The 18,518-nt window shown below is 41.8% G+C and overlaps 1 protein-coding gene across 5 annotated transcripts in view; it reads left to right on the top strand.

Moving 5' to 3' along the window:
- Positions 1-18,518, top strand: part of LOC124717268 (ankyrin repeat and protein kinase domain-containing protein 1-like) — a 223,494-nt gene that overhangs the window by 81,186 nt on the left and 123,790 nt on the right. For all 5 annotated transcript variants that reach the window (XM_047244077.1, XM_047244080.1, XM_047244076.1 and 2 more), the window contains one exon: positions 1,340-1,449. In XM_047244077.1, coding sequence (XP_047100033.1) covers positions 1,340-1,449 — 110 coding nt within the window. The remainder of the gene's footprint in view (positions 1-1,339; positions 1,450-18,518) is intronic.

Raw genomic sequence — 18,518 nt, 5'->3', positions numbered from 1 at the left:
AGTCTGAGGATATTTCCCCTGTCTCATATATCTTACAATTCAGGTGGAATAGTTTTTACTCATGGCTGGCTATCCCAAGGATATCAGTGATTGTGAGGGTGTGTTGTCTACTACAGGGGCCTTGTTTCAGCATAGGGCTTTCAGTGTTCTGTCAAATTCTCCACCGAGCGAGGTGGTGCAGTGGCTAGCACATTGGACTCGCATTTGGGAGGACGACAGTTCAATCCTACGCCCAGACATCCTGATTTAGGTTTTCTGTGATTTCCCTAAATCACTCCTTTGAAAGGGCACCACTGACTTCCTTCCTTGTCCTTCCCTAATCCGATGAGACCAATTACCTGGATGTCTGGTCTCTTCCCCCAAACAACCCAACCAAACTCAAATTCTTCTTGCAGTGTCTTATCTCCCATCTCACATTCATCTACTTCCTTTCCTCTTTCTATAATATTGCGTTCAAGTTAATTTCTCTTGTTTAGCCCCTCTATATATTCCTTCCAGCTTTCAACTTTTCCTTGTTTGCTTGCTATTGGGTTTCCATTTGTGCTCTTGAAATTCATACAGCCATTTTGTTTTTCTCCGAAGGCCTCTTTAATTTTCCTGTAGGCAGTTTCTATCTTTTCCCTAGTTATACATGTCTCTAGTCACTCCTGTTTAGCCATTTTGTCTTCCTGTCAGTCTAATTTTTAAGACATTTTTATTCCCTTTTCCCTGCTCCATTTGCTGTGATTTTTGTATTTTTATATTTTTTATGGACTTTAAATTGTGTGGTGAGTTTTTGAAAAGTTGACTATCCTTATAGCTTGCACCATTCACAGACAAAATTACTTTACCTGCAATTACGTTCAAGTTCCCCTGATGTGAGACATTCTCGTATATTGTTATGTCACAAAGATAAACTGTAACATTGTGGGTTCGATGTGCTACCAAAAGTGTACCAGGAATGTGAGCTGAATGAGGGCAACTTGTATTAGTTTTCCATTGAATGACAAATAGGTTTTAAGATTTAATGACAAATGATGCTAAGTGAACTTGCTAACTTGCTACGAGTCAATTCTGAATTTCTTCAGAGTGAGAAAGCTATACTGAATAGATGAATCTGTGAATCTGTCTGGTGGGGCAGCATGTGAGTTCGAAAGACACACACACACACACACACACACACACACACACACACACACACACAGAGAGAGAGAGAGAGAGAGAGAGAGAGAGAGAGAGAAGCAAACTATTCATAGTTTGCTTTGACTTTATTTAAAATGTTGCAATTATTTACTAGATCTACTAGAATGTAGTATTACATTGCAAGTGGTAATACTGTAATTGTATTGTTTGTTTTCAGCTTGTCAGCTTGATTTGGTAGACCGTGCCCACCTGCTTTTAGAGTCTGGTGCAGATATCAATGCTGCAAATAATAATCATAGCCGGCCTATTCATGAAGCCATCAAAAGAGTATGTTTTATTACCCATATTATCAAAATATTACTGTTGTTTTTAATGAAATTAAATGAAAACAGATTTTGATAATCAGTTGCAAACAAAGAGATCATGTGCACACAAGGATTCACTAGTAAATTCTGCTTCCATGCTTAATTTAATGCTATTAATTACAAACACTATCTTAGGACAATATTTCTCTTTTATGAGGGCGTTCAATAAGTAATGCAAAACACTTTTTTTTCTTGGACCATTTCAGTGGAAAAAATGTGGAATTTGCTGTGGGAAATCATGGAAAATACCTGCTTCAGCCCCTAGAGATCTGATAGGTGGCAGTGCTATACGTAGCCTTCAAAATGTCATCTCTAATAGTGGTGTGTTCCAAGCACAGAGGTGTCATTGAGTTTCTTTTGGCAGAAAACCAGAGCATCACAGATTTTCATAAGCACTTGCAGAATGAGTATGGAGACCTGGCAGTGAACCAAAGCATAGGGAGTTGTCATTTTTGGAACAGTGTCCTGCAGACTGGCCACATACAGTTATGAATCCTGAAATGTTGAAAAGTGTGGACACTCTCATTCGAGGTGATAGACATATCACAAACAAACACCTTGCTGCACAACTGGATGTCTTTGTTGGTAGTGCTCACACCAGTGGGGTACTCAAATATGTGGGTCTGCTGAGTCCTCACCACCTTGTAGGAGACCATAAAGAGCTTCCATCTGTTTGGCCCAATAAAGGATGCATTCCACAGGAAGCAGTAAATGCATGGTTGGGAGATTATTGTTGCAGCAAGACATTTCCTCTGACATCAACCAATAGAGTGATGACATGTGGGCATAAAGGTTCCTCTAGTAAGGTGGCATAAAGCCATGATATGAAATGTAAATTATGTTGAAAAATAGTATGTTGTAGCCAAAAGAGTGGAGAATAATGGAATGCTGAATAAAACCGACCTGCTTTCAGGATCCTGCATGCTCAATGACTTGTTTCTATCATGAGCCAGCTTGCTCCTATTCTCTCACCCAATTCCCACTCCTTCGCATCAACTAATCCCCTTCCTTTCCATGCTCTCACCCCTTTCTCTTGGTCCTTTACTCTTCTCACTCTTGCGCCCCCCCCCCCTCCCCCCCTCCATTATCTCGAACCACATACCATTCCTGTCCCCCTGACCACTCTGGTCTCCTCCTCACTCTCATCTCCCACCTCCTTCCTGCTCCTGCCCTCAAACCCTCCCTACTCTTTGCCCTAGAATCTCTATCTCTGCGATTACATCACTAAAGTTATATTCTAATGAAACAGGATTTGAGTCCCCGTCCAGTGTTTTGATAAAATTTCCTGTGTTATTCCTAAATTACTTCAACAGACACAAGAATGATTCTTAAATCGCCATACTCATTGATCTTAGATAGTGCTCTGTATCCGATCTTCCCTGTGTTGTCAAGTTGTTAAACTCTAAGGGTCGATTGTTAAAGCATTTGAACTTATATTAACACAGAAAATGACTTCAGATCAAGCTTAACCCAGAAATCTGCACCTTATAGATGTTAATCCCAGATTATATTGCTGTGAAGCAGGATCTACTTTTGCAAATCATATTTGGGTTCAAATGTAATAATCAGTTTACAATGTAGTGGCATAACAAAACAATGCTTTTGTTTTGTACAAATACAAATTGAAATAATAATATAGTTATTAACATGTAAATGTGTGACTATGGCACTTCCACACTGCCGAAGCTCGAAATATTTCTTTTGCTTATCAGCTAAGTACATAATTAGTCCAGATAATAATTGATTTCATAAAAATTCTTGGATACATCTTGTAATTTATGTAATTAGTTTAAAGGCATTTTATAGACACTCAGTTGCAGGGTAAGAAACAAAAGTTCAAAATGTTTGCCATGAACAAGTAAGTTTGTTGATTTTGACAGCAGCCAATAGTGACTGGATATTTCTTATGAATGTGCTCTCACTCTATCAGCATGAGTAGCAGTAACTATCAGTGTGTATTAATTGAAGAGCTGACATGGGAAAGGATGTAAGTGCCAAATTGGTCAATATTCCAATTTTGCATTGAAAATGTCCTGTGTGCTCTTGCCAATGGCCAGGAGAGAGATCTACGTGAAGAGCAACGATTGCTTGTGGTTTCCACTGATGCCTCTATGTGGCATCTGATGTAACTCCACAGTTGTTGGTGTGGAAAAGGATGCATGTGCCATTCACTATTCAGTGAGAGTTGATGCTACACTTAGTGAAGTCTGTCAGTTGATTTATATTCACTACTCATTTAAGTGTGTTTGAAATTACCTGAAGAATTGTGTAGAGCTAAGATATCAAGGAACATCCCAAAAGTGAAGGAAGTGTATAAACCTTCAGACAAGGTACATTTCAATCAGTCCTTTGTTAAATATAACAACATAACCAACTCATTGTTTGCTTTAAACTCCTTCATTATTATTGCTGGCTCCACTTTGTTCATTTCTATCCAGGCTTCCTGCAAATGCTCATATGCATGTCAATCATTGAGCAAGAGTGACATCTAGAAGCTGTATGAGGATTTATCAAATTTATCAAAAGATGCCCAAGGCACGTATTTAATGAGTCGTACCCGTGGTCTAGGGGTAGCGTCTTTGATTCATAATCAAAACATCTTCGGTCCCAGGTTCGATCCCCGCCACTGCCTAAATTTTGATAAATAATCAGCATTTGCGGCCGAAGACTTCCGGCATAAGAAGTCAGCCTCATTCTGCCAACAGCCTTGTCAAAGAGGACGGAGGAGCGGATAGAGGTTCAGGGCACTCTCTTGTCCTATGGGTGGGAAATTGCCCCTAAAGGCGGAAGAATCAGCAATGATCAACGACATGAGGATGCAGAAGGCAATGGAAACCACTGCATTAAAGACACGTAACGTGTATCCACAGGACATGTGGCCTGTATTTGAAGAAGTGTCATGATGATCTCTCCATTGGCAAAAGATTCCGGAATAGTCCCCTATTCGGATCTCCGGGAGGGGACTGCCAAGGGGGAGGTTACCATAAGAAAAAGATAGAATAATCAACGAAAGGCTAACGTTCTACGAGTCGGGGCATGGAATGTCAGAAGTTTGAACATGGTAGGGAAACTAGAAAATCTGAAAAGGGAAATGCAAAGGCTCAATCTAAATATAGTAGGGGTCAGTGAAGTGAAGTGGAAGGAAGACAAGGATTTCTGGTCAGATGAGTATCAGGTAATATCAACAGCAGCAGAAAATGGTATAACAGGTGTAGGATTTGTTATGAATAGGAAGGTAGGGCAGAGGGTGTGTTACTGTGAACAGTTCAGTGACCGGGTTGTTCTAATCAGAATCGACAGCAGACCAACACCGACAATGATAGTTCAGGTATACATGCCGACGCCGCAAGCTGAAGATGAACAGATAGAGAAAGTGTATGAAGATATTGAAAGTGTAATACAGTATGTAAAGGGGGACGAAAATCTAATAGTCATGGGCGACTGGAATGCAGTTGTAGGGGAAGGAGTAGAAGAAAAGGTTACAGGAGAATATGGGCTTGGGGCAAGGAATGAAAGAGGAGAAAGACTAATTGAGTTCTGTAACAAGTTTCAGGTAGTAATAGCGAATACCCTGTTCAAGAATCACAAGAGGAGGAGTTATACTTGGAAAAGGCCGGGACATACGGGAAGATTTCAATTAGATTACATCATGGTCAGACAGAGATTCCGAAATCAGATACTGGATGGTAAGGCGTACCCAGGAGCAGATATAGACTCAGGTCACTATATAGTAGTGATGAAGAGTAGGCTGAAGTTCAAGACATTAGTCAGGAAGAATCAATATGCAAAGAAGTGGGACATGGAAGTACTAAGGAATGACGAGATACATTTGAAGTTCTCTAACGCTATAGATACAGCAATAAGGAATAGCGCAGTAGGCAGTACAGTTGAAGAGGAATGGACATCTCTAAAAAGGGCCATCACAGAAGTTGGGAAGGAAAACATAGGTACAAAGAAGGTAGCTGCGAAGAAACCATGGGTAACAGAAGAAATACTTCAGTTGATTGATGAAAGGAGGAAGTACAAACATGTTCCGGGAAAATCAGGAATACAGAAATACAAGTCACTGAGGAATGAAATAAATAGGAAATGCAGGGAAGCTAAGACGAAATGGCTGCAGGAAAAATGTGAAGACATCGAAAAAGATATGACTGTCGGAAGGACAGACTCAGCATACAGGAAAGTCAAAACAATGTTTGGTGACATTAAAAGCAACAGTGGTAACATTAAGAGTGCGACGGGAATTCCACTGTTAAATGCAGAAGAGAGAGCAGATAGGTGGAAAGAATACATTGAAAGCCTCTATGAGGGTGAAGATTTGTCTGATGTGATAGAAGAAGAAACAGGAGTCGATTTAGAAGAGATAGGGGATCCAGTATTAGAATCGGAATTTAAAAGAGCTTTGGAGGACTTACAGTCAAATAAGGCAGAAGGGATAGATAAAATTCCATCAGAATTTCTAAAATCATTGGGGGAAGTGGCAACAAAACGATTATTCACGTTGGTGTGTAGAATATGAGTCTGGCGATATACCATCTGACTTTCGGAAAAGCAGCATCCACACAATTCTGAAGACGGCAAGAGCTGACAAGTGCGAGAATTATCACACAATCAGCTTAACAACTCATGCATCAAAGCTGCTTACAAGAATAATATACAGAAGAATGGAAAAGAAAATTGAGAATGCGCTAGGTGACGATCAGTTTGGCTTTAGGAAAAGTAAAGGGACAAGAGAGGCAATTCTGACGTTACGACTAATTATGGAAGCATGGCTAAAGAAAAATCAAGACACTTTCATAGGATTTGTCAACCTGGAAAAAGCGTTCGACAATATAAAATGGTGCAAGCTGTTCGAGATTCTGAAAAAAGTAGGGGTAAGCTATAGGGAGAGACGGGTCATATATAATATGTACAACAACCAAGAGGGAATAATAAGAGTGGACGATCAAGAACGAAGTGCTCGTATTAAGAAGGGTGTAAGACAAGGCTGTAGCCTTTTGCCCCTACTCTTCAATCTGTACATCGAGGAAGCAATGATGGAAATAAAAGAAAGGTTCAGGAGTAGAAGTAAAATACAAGGTGAAAGGATATCAATGATACGATTCGCTGATGACATTGCTATCCTGAGTGAAAGTGAAGAAGAATTAAATGATCTGCTGAACGGGATGAACAGTCTAATGAGTACACAGTATGGTTTGAGAGTAAATCGGAGAAAGACGAAGGTAATGAGAAGTAGTAGAAATGAGAACAGCGAGAAACTTAACATCAGGATTGATGGTCACGAAGTCAATGAAGTTAAGGAATTCTGCTACCTAGGCAGTAAAATAACCAATGACGGACGGAGCAAGGAGGACATCAAAAGCAGACTCGCTATGGCAAAAAAGGCATTTCTGGCCAAGAGGAGTCTACTAATATCAAATACCGGCCTTAATTTGAGGAAGAAATTTCTGAGGATGTATGTCTGGAGTACAGCATTGTATGGTAGTGAAACATGGACTGTGGGAAAACCGGAACAGAAGAGAATCGAAGCATTTGAGATGTGGTGCTATAGATGAATGTTGAAAATTAGGTGGACTGATAAGGTAAGGAATGAGGAGGTTCTACGCAGAATCGGAGAGGAAAGGAATATGTGGAAAACACTGATAAGGAGAAGGGACAGGATGATAGGACATCTGCTAAGACATGAGGGAATGACTTCCATGGTACTAGAGGGAGCTGTAGAGGGCAAAAACTGTAGAGGAAGACAGAGATTGGAATACGTCAAGCAGATAATTGAGGACATAGGTTGCAAGTGCTACTCTGAGGTGAAGAGGTTAGCACAGGAAAGGAATTCATGGCGGGCCGCATCAAACCAGTCAGTAGACTAATGAACAAAAAAAAAATTCATTTGACGAACATTGCAAGAAGACACAATGGGAGCCATGGAGACCCAGCAGAAGACAAGAGTCAGTTGTGTACACTATTCCAACATGGCAAGGTACGGTACAGGCGTGTAATAATACCTTCCTAGCAGTATTCCGAATATCAAAAAAGAAGAATTAACTTCTTTTGGAAAGCTTAAAGAAAGGAGAGATAGTGTTCAGTGATGCCCAAGGCACTTCTGCCACATCACACAAGCAAAAATATAATTCCACTGACACATATAACATAAAAGATCATGTACGATCATTCCCAACAGAAGAAAGCCAGTATTCAAGGCAGAAGTCAGGAAAGCAGTGCCTCAGTCCTGATTTAAACATTAATCGGCTTTATCATGCACTCGAGGAAAAATTTCCTGTGACACATATCAATGTTCGATTTTATTGCAGAGTCTTCAAGAGAGAATTTCCCAATCTGCATTTTAGATGGTTGAGGACAGATATGCATGGCCCCTACCGCTGAAGGTTCGAGTCCTCCCTCGGGCATCAGTGTGTGTGTTGTTCTTAGCATAAATTAGTGTAAGTTAGTTTAAGTAGTGTGTAAGTATAGGGACCAATGACCTCAGCAGTTTAGTTCCCTAGGAATTCTGTGGTAAAGTCACCTATGAAATAAGCACCAGTAATGGGGTGTCCAGATTAGCTGCAATTGCTGCAAAAGAGCTTCACCTCAGGAAAGCTGAGAAATCTCTAAGATTTCTTTCTGATTCCATTACATTTACTCAAAATTCTTCGAGCACTATAGCGACTGTAGCTATCAATATGCAACAGGTTATGTCCACGCCCGCTTTGACACATAGTAACATGTTTTATATGCACCTGCTGTCAAACTGCATCTTGTGTATTCATGTGGGAAATTCTGCAGTCATGTGTATGTGGCATGAAGGAATTGGAGGCCGTGGAGGCAACGCTATTGCATCATGTCTTTTAAATGTTCTGTCCAATCGATTGACACCTAAGTGCCAGCTCGAAGTATGGCGTGACAACTGATCTGGGCAGAATAAGATCAAGATGGTGCTGCTGGCTCTAATATATCTAGTAGTGAGAGGATACTATGATTCTATTGCATTGAAATTTCTGGTCTCTGGGCATTCGTATACACCTCGTGATCGAGATTTTGGTGTTATTGAGAAACGAAAATGCGTTTGGTGCCGGAAGAACTTCAGAGAGTAGTGAGATCTTTGCAGTTACATAAACCATTTCAGGTGGTGAGAATGGCAAAATCTTATTTCTTTGGTGTCTCCCACGCCTGTGATGAGTTTATGAACACAACATCATTACAGATTACTAACAAATCGTGGATCAAAGTATCTGTGACAGATTTACCAGAAATTAAAACAAAGAAAACCTTCAATGAAATGGAAGCATGGGAGCATCATACTATTTCCAAGAAGAGAAAATGTGAAGAATTTGAGAACATCCACACCCTCAACAATGAGACACATGCAATACATATTAGCGATGCCAAGAAAAAGACTTATTGGCTATGTTGGATTACTTAGATCCAAAATATCATCACTTCTACAAGGACGTCTGCTCTTCCTAACCTTTTATTGTGGTGTATAACAATGCTTTCAATAACTTTTGTTAATATCTTTAGTGATTATTGTTCAAAACACATTACTAAACTGTTTGTACCTAAAGATTAGAAGAAATAAAGCATTTCTTAAGCTCCAGTTACATTTTCTTAGCTCCTGAAAAATTTATTTTTTGACACTTACATTAGTTTCCATGTCAGCTCTTCACTATTGTTTTAACTACAGAACACATGTGTAAACAACTATTACAACTGCACACATGTTTATGAATGAAACATAAGCAAGTATAAGTGAGTCAAGTACTGTATTTCAGGGCATATAAGTTATACTGTATAGGTACAGAGAGGTTGCATAGTGGCATACGTTGCAGAGGATCTCAGGTTTGAACTTTGCTTGGTTCAAGAGATTTTTTTCTCCAACTCATACTACTCTCTGTATGGTACTGAACACAAGGATAATTATAAAAGCACTATGTTTTGAAATCGTGCTGTATTTTATGAGTGTTAGGGGCCACTGTGGTGGGCAGCATTCTGTGTGCTTACACTATATGTAAATTATATTGTTTCCTTTTGTTATTGTACAGATATAGGAGTATTTTGACGCGTCTTCTTGCAACAAGAAAGGACAAACCCATGTGTGAAATTTAATGATAAATCACTTAACATGAGATTTTTCTTGGACAAAAATACTGTGTAGCAGCTAGAACTAAGGTTGAGAGCACATTACGAGAGTGTTTCTGCTGAAACCAAGCAAAAGAAACAAGTCACTGACTCCAATGTGCCTGCTACTTTTAACATTAAGATTTTATGCCACAGGAAGCTTTCAGGTAGCGGTCGGTGCTTTTTTTAAAACGGGTGCAGCAATAGCTTGCGGTACTGTCCACACAGTATTGGCCTGCATTGCGTCACTGAAGAAAGAATTCATCAAAATGCCTGTGGAAGAAAACTCAGAGTATTTTTTATCAAATATCAGTTGCACATTTACCTGGTGATTTAGGCACTATTGACTGTACTCATACCACCAAGAAGTCTCTTGGTTGTGAAGGTGCAGAGATATTTAGGAATCTTCGTGGATAGTTTTTGTTAAATGTACAAGCAATTTCAGACACTAAGCTTAATTAGAGCATATTAAAATGTCTGCAGTGGAGCACATGTAAGTTCAAGACAAAAATCTGCTTACGGAGAAATTGTGGTACTGACACAAAATTAAGCTAACAGGAGTCATAATGGGATGATGAGTGCAGAATTTATTACCAATGTATTTACACAAAAACAATTAACCCCCTTTCCTTTAAAGTCAGTACTGCCATTAGACTGACAGTACTGACTTTAAAGAAGTATATTATGACTGTGGCCCCACATTATGAAAAAATTATTAACGACCTTTTCTTGTTGGCCGTAATAACTTTTATGGTCGCTCTCCCCCCCCGCCCCCATCCCACCCCCCTCTCTGTGCTTTAGAAAACAGCCACCAGTTAAAATTTGACAAAACATCTGTTGTGGCTCGCACCAATGGCTTCTGGGACTGTTAATTAAAGAAGCCATTGAAATAAAAATTACCAATAACACCCTGAACAGAAACTGGCAGTCTGCAGCTCAGCTCAGTGTGGACTCCAGCACTCATGTGATTGAAGTGGGAATACCAAATGCTGTATGCCCATATCTGGTGATTCTGCAGGCACCAGTGATGTTACAGCCAGCACCCAGTGTGTATAAGGGATGTGCCAGCAGTCCAGTGGCAGTCATGCCTCTTAAAAATGGCCAAGGAGTGTTTGACTGAAAGCTCATGTAATTTTAATCACTTGATGTGACTGTAAATGCGAGAACTTTTTGTTCAATGTTACTGGCACAAGAGTCTGCATTTGTACATCTAGAATGAAGTATTTTGTGAAAACTTTACAGAAACATTCAGTTAGATCTTGATAAAATTTGAAAGTTGTGCAAAGATTGGAAACTTGTTTTAAGTGTTGTCAAACATAAAACTGGGTACTTCACAAAATGCAAAATCCTACTGTTTGATTTGGCTCAGCTTTGATGCTTTAGATAGACTCTTCCAGTCAGGGACTGGGGAGTAAGTCTGTGTAGGATGAGGTTCAGACTTCGCAGGCGAAGCCTCCTCACTAGCTGTATCCTCGATATTACTCATCAAAGAGTTCTAGTTTGCCTCTGGCAGTTACTTCACTGTTCAGAACTTATATAGTGAAAACTGAATAGGCTGAAGTCTATATCTCTCACTTCATTGTCGACTGGAATTTCTCCAAAAAGTAAACATAGCATGAATGTAAAGACAAAAAGCATCCTTAACAGTTATTATTGCATTAGGTGTTACCTATCTCAGGTTTTAATGAATTAGCAGTAACAGTTGCCTGGTTAAAGTTTTTAAAAAACAACAAATAAACTGAATAAATCTTTGCTTCACAGCTGTTATGAAATCAGCTGAAACGTTAGGGACTCGAAGTCAGAACCCTCAGGTTCTGTGATGAAAGCTCTTATTCACTGAACTTCTGTGACAGGCATCAAAATCTGAATCGAAGCCACAATCCGCTTGTACCTTGCTCTTTATTTTTCATACCCTACAGTACTGTTCTTACACCTTACCGTACTAGCTCCTCTGGGAGAATTATGTGGTGGAGAATGATTTAGCCAAAACCCAAGGTCTGTGTGATATTATGTGTCAAAAACATTTTTTCAGTGTTCTGAACTGAATACGCAAGCCCACACACGCACACACACACACACACACACACACACACACACACACACACACACACACACACACACACACACACATTCTCTCTCTCTCTCTCTCTCTCTCTCTCTCTCTCTTGCTCTCTCTCTGTCTGTCTCTTTCTCTTTTCGTATTTCCTTCCTCATTTATCTCCATTTATTTGGTGTTATCCCAATACACATTCAACAACTCTTCTTGGTCTGGAGTCCATAAAATTGGCTATTTTATGTTTTTCATTTTCCAAAGATAAAATATAAATAGGAATTTCAAGTGTCTTAGTCACTTAAGACATTTGATTTAATTGGAGTGTTTAAACAAGTATTAAATGGCTACTTCTGTTCATAATGTAAGATGTGAGCTACTGTAAGCCAATAAGAAATATGTGTTCAACTTAGACAGTCACCACCGAGGAAGAAATTAATTTGTTTGGAGTTACTGTTTGTAGGTGTTCAAAAACACATGAGAATATAATGCTAGGTGTACATCAGTCAATAGTAATTTCTTTCACCTCTACTGTAGTGTTTGTGGATATGCAGGAGAGATTGCAGTTGTGGCATCAACACCAGTCATTAACCCACACATCCATCTGAAAAAGGTCAGATGTCAATCTCAACAGATAGATATTAGTCACAATTCTGAAGCTGTTTTGCACTTTAAGCTACATTTAACTTGCATTAATGCATGATCTAAAATTAGTGAATGGAAACTAGCAGGCCATGTATTTTTCTGTTCAGTATATGCAAATAAAGTGCATGTGTTTGGCAAATATCATCCTTCTCCAGCATCCATGACCAATATTGATGAGGTAAGTAGTTCATTATGCAGCAAAGATATGAAAAAAAATTAAATTCCTTTAATCATCTACATCATTCAAATTCAGTAGAGAAACATTACACAGTTTTAAAAAAATCACATAAAATAAATAGTAGGTGTTTTCTTTTTTTATGGAGAAAGTGAAACTTCTTTGTAAATAAGGAAAAAGTTGCAGAAACAGATGTTGCTCAGGCTTTTATATGTTAAAGTGTCCTTGGAGCACTAAACTGGAGAAAAGAAATTCCCCCTTGTATTATCTACTGCTCGCCCCAGCCTATTGTGCAAATGAACACCTTGGATGATGGTGTGAGCTGGTTCAGGACAGCTCATCCCAGCCCAGCCAAGTCTGATGAGTCCCATCCTGGCACAGCCAAGTGCGCAGAATGGATGTGGGCTAATGCCTGTATTTAGTCCTTTATGATTTCTCTCCTTCCCAGTACTAAAAGAAATTGTGTTGCTGATGGACTGTTCCTTAACAGCTTTCCCAGTGTTGCATGTTGTGGAGGTTTCACTAATTTGTTCATAAAAGTAAACAGATACACACAACACAGAGTGCAGTTTAACAAATTGTGAGAATAGCAATACTGATTGAATTGAAAAAGGAAACAGCATAGATAACAGTAAATAACAACAATCTTTTTCATCTTGTATACACGTAGCTACCACCAAAATAAAGTTTTGACTCAACCTCAAGAAATGCTGCTGAATTACGTAAAACAAATTTTGATTAAACTGGTACAGAATATTAGCTAGAGAAGCTCATCTCACTTACTTCAACAATGGTTAAGAATTATAATATGTCATTTGGATATTGTCAATGAGAGATAGAGGAGATATGCATTACCTCGTATGAGAGAGAGGGTATGAATGTGAGTGTGATAGCTTCAAGATGCTGTTGCAGTATAACATATCACTGCCTGATGTTGTTCATACCAAACAGGTAACATTGTTGCTGTACCTCACATATTCATGAAATACTAAAACATGAGCATGTGTCTCTTACTCACTCACAACATTTATTTTGAAGCTAAAAATATAAAATTTCTAATGTACATTATTTAAATATCTTAGGAGTAAAGGTAACAACTTACTGAAGAGTAGAGGCAGTGAGCTGTGGACAGGCATGTGAATGAAACAGAGCATCTTTAACGACAGAGGTTGCTTTCTAGCTAGTAGATGACCAGGTGAAATCACATTTTTAGCACATATAAACTGTTAATTCCATAGACAGCTTCTGCATCATCTTATTATTTTATAGATGACCTTCCTGATCTGTACTATCTTAGCTACTCAATTACAAACATTTCATTCAACATCTTCATTGTCTTTTTAATGCTCAGTATTATGTAACTCTAGCTATTCTTTTCACCCATCATTGTTGTACAGCTGAAAAACTTTCAATGCTATTTCAGGTAAAACATTCCATTTTCACACCACCCATCAGATGTGCCCTCTCAGATATCACCATCCTCCTGCAATTTACTTTTCTCCATATATTCATCTTTTAACTAACGAGAGGTGATACCCTTCTGTATGATATCCTCTATACAGGGTGTAACAAAAATGTCCGGCACAAATTGCAGGGCACTTTCCTCACACATACACAAAGAAATTGTTACATGAACATGGGTCTGGAAATGCTTTCCTTCCCTATTACAGGTCATTTTCTCCATCTCATCAATCATGGGAAACACACATGAACAGAATGCACCAGCATACCACATGCAACTCTTTCTCACAGGAGATGTTCAATATGGCCTCTGTTGGCATTGATACATGCATCAGCCCACTGTCATAGTGAATCTCAGATGCGCTGATGCATCTCTGAAGTATTGCATATGGTTTCACAGCCTTTCATAATATGGCAACGAAGACTCTGAACATTTTGTACTGCAGTTCCATACGCAAGATCTTTCAGGTGCCCCCACAAATGAAAGTTCAGTGGGTTCAGGTCCAGGGAGCATGGAGGCCAGGCAATTGATCCATCTCTGCCTATCCATCCGTCACCTACTCTCTGGTACCGCATGCTGCGGGTTTTGAATCCGCACCAGACGGCATGGGCGTCGAAGACCACTAGAGGTCTCTGCACCATCACACATCAAGCTGTGGCGGCGTGCACCTCCTGGCCCACGTATAATGTAAGGGCACCACAGTGGAACACGTGGTCCCAGCAGCCAATAGCAATGTCCCCGATCATGTATTTAAGCGCTCAGCCAGTCAGTCTGATCTTTGCGTGCATCTATCGACATCTCGCCTTCAGACAGCATGTTTACATTACTTTGTTCCGTGTACGAGTGGATGTGGCTGATTTGTGAGGTTTTCTTATGACTCCGTTGCTTCTTGCGTGTTGCTGTTCGTAAGGTTTCACTTGGTTGTCCTTCGTTGTTCGTGCCCATCCTTTCCTGTTTGTGTTGCTGTTTGTGAGCTGCTCTGTGGGTCCTGCTACGCTTTCCTTCATGGCAACCCCACGACTGGAATGGTTGCTGTTACAACATTTTTGGTGACGAGGTAAATGGTGGTCGTTGTTAGCATTGAGGCGAAGTTGGTCTGTCTGCTGGATAAACAGCTCATGAAGCAGCAGCAGCTCCAGTTAGACATCTTACAGCAGTCACTGCGATTACTTACGGACAGAGTTGATGCTAGCGATGCACTGACACAACAGCTTCTAAGTCCTCGGGTGTCCAATGCTTTCCCATGTCCACTGTCATTCCCTCCATTCAATGACACTAAAGAAGACTGGGAAACATACTTAAATCGACTAAAACAACATTTCACGGCTTTTCACGTCACAGATGACTCCTTGCAGCGGTTGTTGTTCCTGTCTTGGGCCTCCCCAGACACGTTCTTTCTGCTTCGCAAGTTGGCATCATTGTCTGATTCTGTTGCTCTCTCTTTGAAGGAGATGTCTTTTGCTGATGAACTAGTATTCCCAATGCTACTATGTGGTCGCCTCTCAGCTGGAGTTCCACCAGTACCATAAAAAGCCTGGTCAATTGTATTGTTCCTGGGTCACGAACTTGCAGGGTCTCAGCCATCAATGCGATTTTATGTGCACCAATCAGCAGTGTAAGGCTTTGTATGTGGACTTCCTGATCCGGGATGTGGTGGTTCATCTGCCTCCTGATCATGAGGTCCACTCTGTGGTGTTGAAGCTCAATAACCCCTCTTCAGAAGAGATTCCCTGAATTGCCCACTCCTTTGAAAATGCTCAGGCAGCCTACGAGCATCTTATGGCGCACTCGCAAGTGGCAGTGATCGATGTGTCCTGGCAGGTTCCACCCTAGCGATGTCGCCGTGTCCTGACCGACAGTGACCAGCGCCATTGGGACGACACTTTGTCCGACGTCTCTATGGCGTCAGCGCCTCTGGTTGCCCCTCACTGCCGGTCACGTGGCCCCTTTCCATTGTTCCCACAGTGCTTTACTGCACATTCTCAACCCGATTGTCCCTATCGCTGGAAAACCTTCACACCGTTTAACAAGGAGGGTCACATCCGATCGGTTTGTCGTAGTTGCTCAACTTGCTCCAGTCCTGCCTCTCCTGGGCCTCAAGATAGCGTTCATGCTCTGCACTCAGTAATCCCACAGGATGACCCATCCACGCAGAAGCTTTTCCTCATGCTCCACCTTTTCACTGAGGATGTGAGTTTTCAGGTCGACACTGGGCCCACTGTCTCCCTGATTAATATGACAACATATGTCCGCCTGGGCTCTCCTGAGTTGTCACCTCCCTCTCAGCATTTGGTCACCAACAGAGACGGTTCCATTCCCCTTTGTGGGCAGTTCCTCGTCCAGGTGACGTACAAACATGTTCCCCGGTTCCTTATCCTATTCGTCGTTGACCATCTGTCGGCTTCGAATATTTTTGGCATGGATGCGTTTCATCCGTTTGGCTTTTCAATTTCCAATGAAGTTAAAGTTGTTTCCACAGCTGTTCCTTTTCAGGACTTAGACAATCCGTGCTCCACTTTTGCCATTGTTTGCTATGGATCTCGGAGTGCTTCCGATTTTCAGGCACACATCACACTTCAGCCGGGTTCACAGCCTCACTTTTTCTGGCCCGGCGCCTTCCGATGGCCTTACGGCCGGCAGTCAAGTAGGAACTTGATCTGCTCCAGGCCATTGGGGTGCTGGAGCCTGTGACTTACAGTGCATGGGCGACACCACTGGTGGTCATACAGAAAGAAACCCAATGGTTCCCTTCAGCTGTGTGGGGACTTCAGCTATACTGTCAATGCCCTTGTCGACACTTACCCCATTCCCTGACAGGAAGCCCGTCTCGCCAAGCTTGCCGGGGGCGAATACTTTTCCAAGATCGACCTAGCTGAGGCGTACCACCAGTTACCCTTGGATGCCGAGTCCCAGAACATCATGGTTATTAACACACCTTTAGGGTTATACAAGTACAAGTGCCTTCCATTTGGTGTCTCTTCGGTGCCGGCCATTTTCCAGCAGTTCCTGCAGCAGATTACGCAGCCTATCCCCACCTGCGTGAATTATCTGGATGACATTTTGGTCACCGGGCATTCCCGCCAGGAGCATTTGCAAAACCTCAGTGCCTTATTTCAGGCTCTGCAATCTGCAGGTTTACACTGTCGGCTGGACAAGTGTTGGTTTTTTCAACTGGAAGTGGAATACTTGGGCCACTGGCTTAGCAAAGATGGTATTCATCCTTCGGGTCACAATGTCGTGGCCATTGAGGCCCTTCCTTGTCTCAAGGACTTATATGAACTCTAGGTGTTTTTGGGCAAGGTTACTTTTTACTTAAAGTTCTTACCGCAAGCTACCTCCATTGCTCAACCTCTCAATTACTTGTGTCAAAAAGGGGTACTTTTTGATTGGACTCCTGCCTGTGACCAGGCTCTTCTTCATTTAAAGGCGATGCTGCCCCTTGCCTTACTCCCTTCTCTCCGACCGCCTCTTGGTTTTGGCATATGGCATTGGGGCCATCCTCGTGCATCGGGATACCGATGGCTCTGAACAGCCTATCGCTTATGCCTCTAATACATTGGCTGGCCGCTGGTGGCCGAGCGGTTCTAGGTGCTTCAGTCTGGAACCGCGCGACCGCTATGGTCGTAGGTTCGAATCCTGCCTCGGGCATGGATGTGTGTGATGTCCTTAGGTTAGTTAGGTTTAAGTAGTTCTATGTTCTAGGGGACTGATGACCTGAGATGTTAAGTCCCATAGTGCTCAGAGCCATTTTTTTCTAATACATTGACCCCAGCACAACGGAACTACTCCCAGAATGAAAAAGAGGCCCTGGCAATCGTGTTCGCCGTCCAAAAATTTCACACTTATCTCTTTGGGGGAAATTTCACCCTCCTGACAGACCATAAGCCCTTGGTTACGCTTTTCGGACCCCACTCTCACCTTCGAGAGTGGATGGCTCAACATCTCCAGCGCTGGGGATTATTTTTACGAAATTTCACTTACACCATCTTGTATAAGCTCACCGCCCACCATGCTAACGCGGACGCTTTGTCATGTCTCCCAGCAGGCCCCAATCCTGCCTTTGACCAACAGGAGGTCCTCTGCTTTCACACTGATTCTGCCTGCCGTGATGTGCTGGACAGTCTGCTTCTTAGGGCTGCTCACATTGCTGCGGCTACCCGTCACGACCCTGTCTTGTGGCAGGTTCTCAACTACGTGGTCCACGGGTGGCCCTCCTATGTTACTCGTCAGGTGCAGACTGATTTCAGCCCCTGGTGCCATCTGTCCCACAGCCTCTCCGTGGTCGATGATGTCCTTCTGTTGGTGACGGATTTGGATGCCCATCGGGTGGACATCCTACCGGATTTGCGGCTTCAGTTTATTACACCGCAGGGAATGAGGTGTGTCTCGTATGAAAGTTTTGGCTCGCTGGCACGTGTATTGGCTCAGCATTGATGGCGATATTGACTGCCTGGTCCGTGGGTGCACTGTACATGCGTTTCACCAGGCAAGCCCCCCTCAGTCATTTGCACCCTGAGCTGTGTCACGCCAGCCCTGCAATCGCATCCATATCGATTTTGCGGGCCAATTTTTGGGGTCTATGTGCTT

This window comes from Schistocerca piceifrons, chromosome 9 (assembly GCF_021461385.2).
Source record: "Schistocerca piceifrons isolate TAMUIC-IGC-003096 chromosome 9, iqSchPice1.1, whole genome shotgun sequence".
In the NCBI taxonomy this organism is placed as follows: Eukaryota; Metazoa; Arthropoda; class Insecta; order Orthoptera; family Acrididae; genus Schistocerca; species Schistocerca piceifrons.
The sequence above is the reverse complement of the archived record's forward strand: the minus strand, read 5'-3'. Positions and strand labels throughout refer to the sequence as shown.